The following is an 11,317-nucleotide window of genomic DNA, read 5'->3' on the forward strand; positions in this document are numbered from 1 at the left end:
CTTGCAGGCTTGGGGATGGTCTCCTAGGCAGATACGCCTGACAAAAGGTGTGTCAGGGTAGATGTATTCCTGTCTCAACCTGTTGTAACCTGAGCAGGAACAGTGAGCTGTTTTTCTCCTTCGCGATGAACACACTCTTCCTACCCTGCAGGAGGCACCGTTCACTTGTATGTACTATTATGTATGGTAAAGCAATACAAATAGCACTACTCCGTTATCTAGATCTTGTAAATTTCCATCTTCACGAGTAGGTACATGATTTCATGATTCATTAATCATAGCATTGCATGTCTGGTATCGCAGCATAATGATAGTCATGAATGAACGACCGAACGAGCATGCGAGAAAAGAGGTAACAGGGAGAGAAACGAACGCCATGCCATCTCTAGGATAAGGTCAAAATGTACAATTGATCATGTACTCGTCAACCAAGCAATCAATAGTCCAGTAGCCTCGTCTCAATAGCCTCGGCCAAGGGCCCTGGAAGCTGCTCCTTTTGGACAAATCCCAAAGCCACAAGATCTGCCCAGAAGAAGAACGCCCGGTCCTGCGCGTAGGCCAGATAATCGAATTCGTCTGAATCGTCAACCTCGCTGTCTACCGGTGGCGCTGCGGTCGAGTCTACGTCGTTCTCCATCCCCGGCACCTTAGCCTGAACAATACCCCAAGCCACCCACTGAGCTGAATTGAGGACGCGCCAGAGTCGTGTCTGGCGGATGAGGAACTGAGTCTCTGCTTCTAGAGTGTCCTGGTATGTACTGCGCTCGATACTATCCAGCGGGCGCTGAGGGACCAGGTCGGGGCTGGTTGCGTTGAGGTCGAGTGGTGTCATGGTGGGGGTGCTTGCGGAAAGGGGACGCATGATCGGTGTGATAGATGGGGAGGCGCGGCCGCCCAACCCTGGTCTGTGGGTTAGGTACGCGGTGATGAATTGATGTTGTTGCTCTGGTGTTGGGTAGAACAGGGAGCTGCATGCCCAGGGTTTCTCGGTGTCGTGGTAGTTGTAGCACCATTCGGTCTGCGAAATGTCAGTTAGGCCCCAAAAGTAAACTTGTCGCACTCACAAAGTGGTTCGCAAATTCCAGACCGGGCGTGTTCGCTGAGGCATATTCAAAGTCGATGACGACCAGTTGCTTGTGCTCGTTCTGCGGGAGGAGAAGGGGGGACTGCTGGCTAGGCTCCATGCGCAACAAGTTACCGTATTGTGTCTACAATCGACTGGTTAGCAACGGATGACGAACTGCAGCTCGTTTGTGACCTACGTCGTTATGGCCAAACACTAGCTGCCGTTTGATCTCATGTATGCCACCGCTATTCACAACCAACCACTTACGGTAGTCTTCGACTGCCTTGCGAAACTTGGGCCAAGGAACACCGCAGACATATCCACGTCGACGCCAGGGCTCAGACGCAGCTTTGCTCTCGTTCTGAGGGGAGTGGATTTCTGTATCTACCCAGCTGATCACCTGCTGACAACGATCAACCCACTTGTCCCAGTTGTGGAAGACCATCGGACCACCTTCTCTCTCGTCGTCTAGCAGGTCAATCCCATCGTGCAACTCGCGCATGCGTTTCGCAATCTGCTTCATCGTCGACGGATCCCGGAGCTCCTTCGGCGTGAGGGGGCGAGCCTCAAAATACTCCTCGAACCGACCGTTAATGAACGTCCCGAGTACTTTGGGGCCAATATTCTTCCGTCCCAGTCGTCGAAGAATTTGAAGTTCCTTCTCTCGATCGATGAGGTGATCCACCTGCGGGCCATAGATACGTAGCAAGAGCTTCCTGTAGGTAGTTTAGAGGAGACCCTGGCATGTATGAGGTGTTGAGAACTTACGGAGGAGGCCTCCTAGGCACCAATGTATACGATCCGTCTTCGGCTCTGGGTGGAGGAATGTTCTGGGGAGGTGTGACTTTGTATACAGCGTTCGTTAAAGCACCGCTCAGTCGAACCACATCAATTTCAGCCGCCAACTCCATCGGGATCTTTCGCCAGCCCTTCAATTGCAGCGTATGAGTCAAGCGGAGAAGTTCGCTCTTGAAGACAATCCAGGCCTCTCGATCTTTGGCTCGCTTGATGCTTGCAGTATCGCCATCCTCACTTTCCACGCCACCACCAGTATAAGATAACGTTCTTGAGTTGTCCAAAACAGCATCCACGCCAGGGGTGACTGGGTCGAGTTCATGATCGGACTCGGAAGCGGAGCCTCTCCGCAGACCCTTCAAAGCATGGCGCCGGCGTGCGGATCGACGTGAGGAGCAAGTTGATGTAGCGCGGTTATCATATCGAGAAGCATATTGTAGGAGAATCTTTTCTAGTCCATCTAGGGCTAGGGTGGTATCGGAGCCTTGCGAAACAGTCTTCGTCAAATGAGCACCATCGCCATGTGCGTCTCCTTCGTTGTCAACACCATTCCCTGAGCCGTTTGTCGAGCCATTGGACTTCCTAATATTCTTGCGTTTGGACTTTTCGCGCGAGAGCCATTCGTACACCTGACTGAAGAGGTTATGTCGCGATTCCTCCTCGCCCTGTTTCAGCCATCGCTCGATATCTTCTCTTGTCACCGGTTCGTTCACATTGGGCGTCTGGTGATTCAAGGTGCTCGGGGAAGATTGATGGCAGAAATGCTGGCGAGTCGTGACCTTAGTGACAGAAACGCGACGTTGTCTGGTGACATTTCCTTCGGGGTTTGTTGCAGGATCTTGACGGGGGTTTTGAGCGGGGGAGGGCAGACTAGTCTCGAAACCTGAGTAGGGGCCTTTGGATGACTTGTCAGAATCCATGAATATATTCAAAATTTGCCATTGAGCGGCCAGAAGAAACAAAATAAATCCAGAAGATGCGTAGGGGTTTTGGTGTCCGAGAAAAGTGGGTGATGAGATCATAAGACTACCAGCGCAAGAGCCTCGGAGGTTACTACGACTACTATTGGCAGAGCCAAGAAAACAAACAAAATTTCAGGCACGACGGCGGACACCTACCTTCAAGCTCATGATCAGTGAAGGAAGGCATCTCCAAGGAATCCAGAACAAAAGATAAGATAGTCCAGTTCAGGGGAGGCTCTTGTCCGGGGGGCTCAGGTCGGTCACGTTATGACTGTTGCGAGGGCTACCGTATTGGTGACGACTCGAGGAGCATGAAAACCCTTCAAGTAGGTTCGCTCAGTATCTTTCGAAGCGAGAAAGTGCGAGAGGCCGAAGATTGAGGTCCTGAGGACAGCGTATATCAACAGTTGAGAAGAGGAAAGAAAAGGGAAGAAGGGCGCAAAGACGGGGGACCCGGGTGGGGGGCACGATAGCGGGCCAAAAGAAGTGTGGGATTTAGAAAGCAGCAGTCGGTGTGGATCTCGAAGAGAAGCGGGCTCGGACTGATAGTTCCCGTTGAATATTGATAGGAGTATGGATATACCCAGGAGTTTCGATAGTGATAAATATAGAGAAATTGTCAGTTGGTTTTGAGATCTTTGGAATATCAAGCGGGTGGCAGGCGCTTCTCTCGGGTTTATCAGCGGACTCGACAGCTTTGACTTCATGCTCCTCCCATAATTATTGCAGCCACAAAATGCAGGTGCGAAAACTTGATATCCTAGTTCGCTTCTGTGTTTGGCTGCTTTCGCATGTGATCGCGATAAGCAGCGTCATCTCGCATCCATGATCCTGTGGCGTTGATTCTCCTGGCGCATGGGAACGAGGAGACAGCAGCCTAAGCCTTAGCGATCTGCAGTGATTTATCGCCCAGCTGCTCATAGTCACGCGACATCACTAGGCAATCCAACCGCTTCTTTGGAATTGCTGGGCTGGTTTGATAGCCTCCGTCCGTCTTACCGTGATGTTGGGGTCTATGAATACTCCGTAGACATCACTGCGGGGACCATATTCTTGTAGGATCACGACCCACGATGGTTGCATAGGCGATCATCAGACATTTCATTAGACGGAGCTACTTTAAGCTTAGAATAACGTCTCCGAGAGATTAAGTTGGGGATACTGCAGATCGAGACACTGTCCTCATCCTTCCCCGCAATTCTATCACGATCGAACTTCCGCGTTTGGTCATTATGAAATAGAGTGCTGAGCATGGTCGCGCGGGATAAGCACTTTTGTGTTTCATGCTTCGGCTAAGTGGCAAACTGAGCCAGCAAACTGCATCTGGATGAGGCTTCAATGAGGCCAAGGAGTTTGAACTTTGAAGTTAGGCTGGAGTCTGGGGAAAATGTCACAAGAAGAGGGGAAGCTGATGGCGTGATTACAGCCTGAGGCATTATTGCTCCAGGGACCCTGTGTTTAATGAAGCGTACTCGGCTTTACTAGAGGAGTCCAGTCTAATACTGTCGGCTTATATCTTCGTTATTCATGGGAAAAATTGATCTCAATACAACAGTATGGATCAGAATCTACAAATCACCCATCCCGCAAAAGAACCCTCTCATCCCATAATCAAACCATGGTTTGAAACGCCGCTGTACTCCAGCCAATAAGAATAATACGCCAGCCTAACAATACACTTGGTAAAAGCATCCCAAGCGGAGCGCTTCAGGCAGCCCATTCAACAACTTCCAGAGCGCACATCACAAGAATAAGTGTTGATGGGAGAATCCTACATTCGTCAATCGCATGTTCCTATCAAAGGTTAAGGGTACTTACCAAACCACGTAGCTCTGGAACAACAGTTTCGACATGGCGCCGACATAAGTATTATTGATTTGGCATATCTGCGCCAACTGTAGAGCCGAGGGAGCTCCAGTGAGCAGGAAGCAGACAATAATAAAGATCGGATCGTCAACAATGCTGACTGGGACATATTTGGCGAGCAGGGCGAGAAGCGGTGCCATAATGATTGTCGGTAGAAGCATACGGGCCAATAACGAAGCGATAATCAGCTTCTTCTCCGTGCCAGCATCCTCCATATCCTCAAGTGCTTCCCGAGGGATCGTATTGCGTTCCAGATTCGCCCCAAGAACAACAAGGATCAAGGGTACAGCGACCTGCCCGTTTTGGTTGATTGCGCGAGTCACAGAGTTCCGAACGAAAGTGCCGTCATCGAAAAACAGTCGCTGGAGTGAGGGCACAGAAGCAACTATGATCGCAACCAACATTGCCCAAAGTGGAGGATTCATAAAATCCCACACGCCGCGTACGAATCTGCTAATGACGTTCGAGCAATTCGATAGCGTCTTCTGGATACTTGGTGGAATCCGATTGTATAATGCACTCGTCCCACGCGCCCAGCCATTAGCGATCCGGACCCTGACACGACCCATAGAAGTTTTGACCCGCGACAAGCCCCCTTGCTCTAGGGCACTGTCTTGAGGGTTGACTTCCACGCTTGGAAAATACAAGATGTCGCCACGAGAGTCTTGGTGAGGGAGAAATGGGCCACTGGGCGGCGGTCCCAGTATCGGCGACTGATTTTGAGCTTGATCATTCTCAGGATGCGGCAACTTCGTATACGAGGAGTAAGTGCGAGTGTTTACTGGGGTCGCTTCCCCGGAGTGAAAGTCATCGGAACCATCGTGGGAGCCGGTTGGATACTCGATTGAGCCATCGGAGGAGTCCCTTGTCCTTATCAAGGGCTCGTCCGGGTCCACTTGCTCGGGGTTGTCGGTGTATCGTTCCTGGTCTTGTGCGACTGTCGTCTCCCCGTCATCTCTTTCTGCTTCCTCAATATATCGCTCCTTTGGTGCCAAGAGCACACGGTATCCCCAGCTCCAGCGCACGAGCTGGCCGAGCTGCTGGAAGATGAGCAGGTAAAGGATACCGCGCGCTGCAACTTCGTCGTCATTATCGTTAGGGATACGATCCCAATGGAGGCCATTCAGCGTCTGCGAAAGAGAGATAACAAGCGAGATAGGGAGCGAGTTTGAGTTCCCAAAGACCTGTATGCGAGATCCATTAGACATTTACAACATGCATATTCCACAGCGCAACTCACAGCCATAGCCGCAACGAAGTTCGACGCTCTTTTCTTGAATCGAAAGCATCGCGAAACAACGTATGCGCAGGAGTATGAAACAGCGGTTTGAACAACGAAAATGAGAGGTATGATGGCGAGATCGGTGAGTTTCTCCGCTGTCAGCTGGGAACCAAGCTTCGTAAATACTGTTCACATAACACAATGTTAGATTAGACTCGTGTATGCAATGGATATAGCACGTACTCAGACATGGAGTAAACAGAGCGACATTGAGATTGGCAACAAATTTCTGAGCGTCTGCATCGAACATGCCCACTCTCGCAGCAATATACCCAGGAAGGCTGACGCAAACAACCTCAAGCACAGCTTCAAAGACGAGGAGCACTAGGTGCAGGAAAGAAGGATGGCTCGAATGGGGGCTGGAGACATCTTGCAGTATGCCCGGGTTGACGCCCATCTGTTGCGTCATGAACTGACGCGAGGTCAACGACTGGGCATTCTGAAAAGATCGAGGCAACGAGGAAAGGGCCATCGACGGCGGATAGAAAGATATGCTGGCTTGTCCCTAAGAGAGACCTAGGTGTCAGCGGGAAAAATGAAAGAGCAATTAATGGCGACGGATGAAAACGATGGGACAAAATAGTACGGCGATAAGGCTAGAAGGAAAGTGGAACCTACGGAGGCGGCAATGAAATGCGCTCAAAGAGATGGATAACTTTAGAGTTTCTCGACGAAAGGATCTGACGGAAACTGAAACTTCAAGATAGCATCGTGGAAAGGAAGAAGAACAATTTCTCCTGAACTGTCAGAATGATGATGAGTTCACCAGCTGGCTGCCAGGGCCGCTCTGGCGATGCCTGGCCCGGTCTGCCATGATTTCATGCTCGGTCTGGAGCCGCTGATAGGACGAGCGATCTGCCTGTTGCACGCCAAGAGGCCCAAGAGTTCCGGCGTTCCTCCACAGATACAACTTCCACCTCTATGGTTCTTGATGCCTGTCTGTTCGGTTTCAGATTATGGTGTCTACAAAGTTGGAATGTTTATATTTGTTGGAGCATACGATGGTTCAACCGCCAATTGGGCACTGGTGTAGCACAGAATAGCTGTATAGATTGCCAGACAAAAATGTGACGGCAGTGCTCTTGGCAACAACGTCATAGCAAGACTTGACACCTGGAGCGCAATCTCAGAGCATACTTTGTATAGCGGAGTATATTTTGAATAATCTGGGATCCCCGGACAGGATAGAAATACTCCTGTTGGTGTACCTGTCCGATTAAACCTAGAATGGAGGAGGTGTAGGAGCGTATCAGGGACATCCCGGGCAATATCAAACGTCTTGTATAGAATCTGAGTTAACAATTTATCATCCTACCCTGTAGGAAAAGCACGCGCCTGACTGGTACTTTGTAGCAAACCCTCGCCACTACTAATTGTCGATCTGTATCCCCGGCCGCCGGCGGGCGCACTATTCCGTAGGAGCACTGATTGTCCAGTGGTCCACGCGGTCCTGACTTTGAATATGTCATGATCAACAAGCATCAGAGTCAATCGAGCCGGGGAGTGCTCCGTACTATAACGGTCTGCAGCACAGCCACTTCGGAAACATGCAAGGGTATTGATAAACAAAACCGTGGAAGACAAAGAGCATGCACTCCAGTAAGCAGAAAAAACTCAACGCAAATCACATTTGTCTGGCATCGGAGATATTTCCAGCATCACTGCTGCTTGGGCGCAATAATAATTCACATCTACCGAGGGCGAGCAAAGATATATTAATACGTATACCTGAGATAGTACACTCCTCAGAGCTAGAGATCGACACATTCGAAAGCGGATGCGTTTTACCTATGCTATGTGTGAGCCTCTTAAAGTAGCCAAGCACAATAAATGCAGAGAAGATACAGAGTAGTCGTCACTAGTCGGAGTACTCCGTATATTTGTAGTACTCCGTAAATCCGGGGCTTGTATAGGATGCTCTGTGGCACTGTGCCCGATAACAAGATCGGCCCGTTGTGGCTTAGGTTGGGCTCATCGACGTCGAGCAATGGAGGGCTGGATGGAAAGCAGCCGATGAAGACTGTGGCTTGACATATCGTCTGCTTTCGCCACAGTGTGGGTGCACACCCGACTCCACGATCAATGACGGCCATCAGGCATCAAGAATATATCCAGGACCGGGATAGTAGTATTAAGCAAGGCTTATCTTTCGTCAAAACTCAAAGGTCAGTTGGTTGACGCCCAATAATTTGCGTCTGGTATAAGACGTAATGCCGGCATTACTATTGTTTGCGCCGCTATCGTTTATCTGGCGCAGACTCGGAAGGCAGGCCACTTGGGCCGCATTTAAGATGAACTCAGTGTGATTGCACGCTTCCTGCTGGGCGACCTTGGGTAGGAGGAGGTGAGATCATGGGTCCCAGTGTGACGGGATGATGCAAGCTCTCGTGGAGGATTGACGATTGACGATCGAAAAGCCGGCCGTTAGAGAAGCTGAGACGCGCGGTGGCGAAGCTGTTGATTGGCTGGTGTAAGCTGCCGCAACACAGACCACATTCCGATAACTGGAAGAATATCGAGTTCTGTGCGAGATTAATATATCTATCGATATTGATATTGCCCTGGCATCCATAAAAGCCGGCTGGCGTGTCAAACCGTCTCTGATCCTAATTCCCCGCCGTCCCCCACAGCCCAACAAACCTGGAAACTGCAACTAGTACAACTACCAGGAAACTTGGAAGAAAAAGAAAAGAACAGCCCAACTCTTGGGTGGACTACCACTCTTGTGCTGGAAATCTAAAGATCATCCTAATTGGAGAAAACACTGTATGTTCGGCATTGAGCTTCGTTTCTGAACCGAGAAGACCCAAGGTTCTGCCCCTCGTTGAGGCGCCGTGAACATTTCGTTTTTACCTGGCAAACGCATCTTCCTCCTTTAAATCAGTTCCGTCTACCAACCCGCCAACTTCCTTGTTTTCGTCAGCGTTGCTCTCCGACCGAGCCATCTCGCCTTTCCTCCAGTTTCCACTTCATGTTCCCAAGCCGCTGAGTGCCGTGAGACGACCCAAAGGTCCTGGAGAACGCGCTCCGGCTTTGACGCCTCCTGCTCTCCTTTGATCTTCTAGCATTGCGATCTCGCGACCATGAGCGCTGAACACGACTTCGCCGCGGAGAACCCTCCGGTTTCTCCTCAATCTGACGGCGGCGACTCTGCCCCTATCACCCCAGACGATGAAGTTTCCCCGCCCGTCACCAAAACTATACCGGTCCTACGCCCGACCTCCGATAATGCGTCCGGAATTACCCCTTCTTCCACACATCTTGGCCAGGTCAATGCGGCACGACACGGCGGCGGGCCAAATCTCCGGCCGCAAGCGTCTATAGGTAGTGCGAACCAGGACATTCTGGCAAAGATGAAGGCGTTTCAACTCTCAAGACAGGGGGTACCTCCTCCCGGTTTTAACCAGTCCATCTCGACAGGAGCGATTCCAAAGGGCTCTCAACCGAACACACCGACGCAGTCTGGGCCATTATCGGGTAACAGTACACCTTCACCAATGAACGGTCCGTTAGCACCCGCTGTTCCAGGTCGGCTTCCTCCGATTCACCGTCCAGGTCCTCCGAAGAATTGGGCTTCTGCCCCTACTGTCGGTGGCGGTTCTCCCGTAGCCGGCTCTCCTAAGGGCGGTCTGGCGGCGAAACGCATGAAGCCGGGACTCAAACTTTCAGATGCCACTGGGCCGAGTGGTCCAGCAGCTGGAAGCCAGTCACCCGCCAATGGACCGGTTGGAGGCGGAGAGTCGGCTTTTAGCAAGTATTCAGAGTACATTGACACGAAGTCGGGTACCCTGAAATTCAAGAACAAGGCCGTTCTTCACGGAGGCGGCATCGAGTTCTCGTCCGGCCAGAGTTTCAACATCTCCTTAGATGAAGTGGATCGTATGGACGAATTGGGCAAGGGGAATTATGGGACCGTATACAAGGTACGGCATAGCCGTCCGCATATGCGCAAACCCGGACAAGGCTTGGGTGGGATTGTCAGCCGGCCTCCTGGAGCCGACGATTCAGAAACGTCAAAAGATACTCTGTCTGGCGCGATCATGGCCATGAAGGAGATTCGGTTGGAGTTGGACGAAAGCAAGTTTGCGCAAATCATCATGGAGTTGGATATCCTTCATCGATGCGTTTCCCCGTTCATTATTGACTTCTACGGCGCCTTTTTCCAGGAAGGTGCTGTATACATTTGCGTCGAATTTATGGATGGCGGCTCCATTGACAAGCTCTACGGCGACGGTATCCCCGAGAATATCCTTCGCAAAGTCGCGCTCTCTACTGTCATGGGTTTGAAGTCTCTCAAAGATGATCATAATATCATCCACAGAGACGTGAAACCTACAAACATCCTGGTCAATACACGAGGACAGGTCAAAATCTGTGACTTTGGAGTAAGCGGAAACCTTGTTGCCAGTATCGCAAAGACGAATATCGGTTGCCAAAGCTATATGGCACCTGAGCGCATCGCGGGAGGTGGAGTGCAGCAGTCGGGGGCCAGCGGCGGAACCTACAGTGTCCAGAGTGACATTTGGAGTTTGGGATTGTCCATCATCGAATGTGCTATCGGCCGGTATCCGTACCCGCCTGAAACATTTAATAACATTTTCAGCCAGCTACATGTCGGTATCCCGTTATCGTTTATCCTATTATACACTAACACTATACTTAGGCCATTGTACATGGTGAAGCTCCTGGCCTTCCAGAATCCGAGTATTCTGAAGACGCACATTCATTTGTCAAGGCTTGTCTTGATAAGAATCCCCAGAAACGCCCGTCCTACAACATGCTTCTCCGGCATCCTTGGCTCTCTTCTCTTATGCAACCTCCCACCGAATCGACGAACACTGATGTACCATCCATGTCTCTCGCAGATGGGGCGTCTGGCGAAAGTACTCCGCCGGTTACTGATGACCAAGAAGTTGCGGATTGGGTCAAAGAAAGGCTGGAAAAGCGTCTAAATGGGTCTGCCAAAGACGCAGATAAGCCAGCGCTGCACGCAGTTGCACTGGACGCTGTACCTGGAAGCCCACTACTTGATGATCCTTCTATCGCTGGACTTTCGCTTTCTTCGTCCATGCCGGAATAGCCGACGCTTCTTCCGCTTCTCTTCGTTATATCCAAGACACATAGCACGACCGATACATTTGCTTTGTTTCTTTCTTTGCCATACCCCCTTTTGCTGTCCCGACGCATACTTCCGAGGATGTCTGGCGCTGGCGCCACCCAGGCAGACGGTCTGGCTTTTTGAAACCGTCTTGTCAGCTTTGGGCCAGCGTTTCATCGTCATGTGAGTGAAGGAAACCCGCGGGCTTACTTGCACGTCGCGGTCTTGCTTCGACCTTGTTCCTAGTG

At 50.9% G+C, this 11,317-nt stretch overlaps 3 protein-coding genes across 3 annotated transcripts; 1 reads left to right on the plus strand and 2 right to left on the minus strand.

Moving 5' to 3' along the window:
- Window positions 1–436: 436 nt before the first annotated feature.
- On the minus strand, window positions 437–2,781 carry DSM5745_01979 (putative choline kinase; the record flags this gene model as incomplete). The annotated part of the gene is made up of 4 exons (XM_026743995.1): window positions 437–1,018; window positions 1,065–1,208; window positions 1,263–1,782; window positions 1,835–2,781. 4 exons carry the CDS (start codon window positions 2,779–2,781, stop codon window positions 437–439), a joined length of 2,193 nt encoding a protein of 730 aa, XP_026607158.1.
- A 1,749-nt stretch (window positions 2,782–4,530) lies between these two features.
- Window positions 4,531–6,368, minus strand: DSM5745_01980 (Auxin Efflux Carrier superfamily; the record flags this gene model as incomplete). The annotated part of the gene is made up of 4 exons (XM_026743996.1): window positions 4,531–4,594; window positions 4,642–5,873; window positions 5,930–6,096; window positions 6,155–6,368. The coding sequence occupies 4 exons, from the start codon at window positions 6,366–6,368 to the stop codon at window positions 4,531–4,533; spliced, it is 1,677 nt and encodes a 558-aa protein (XP_026607159.1).
- Window positions 6,369–9,054: 2,686 nt separating this feature from the next.
- On the plus strand, window positions 9,055–11,051 carry pbs2 (mitogen-activated protein kinase kinase PBS2; the record flags this gene model as incomplete). The annotated part of the gene is made up of 2 exons (XM_026743997.1): window positions 9,055–10,584; window positions 10,635–11,051. The coding sequence occupies 2 exons, from the start codon at window positions 9,055–9,057 to the stop codon at window positions 11,049–11,051; spliced, it is 1,947 nt and encodes a 648-aa protein (XP_026607160.1).
- Window positions 11,052–11,317: the final 266 nt, after the last annotated feature.

This window comes from Aspergillus mulundensis, assembly GCF_003369625.1.
Source record: "Aspergillus mulundensis strain DSM 5745 chromosome Unknown scaffold_1, whole genome shotgun sequence".
In the NCBI taxonomy this organism is placed as follows: domain Eukaryota; kingdom Fungi; phylum Ascomycota; class Eurotiomycetes; order Eurotiales; family Aspergillaceae; genus Aspergillus; species Aspergillus mulundensis.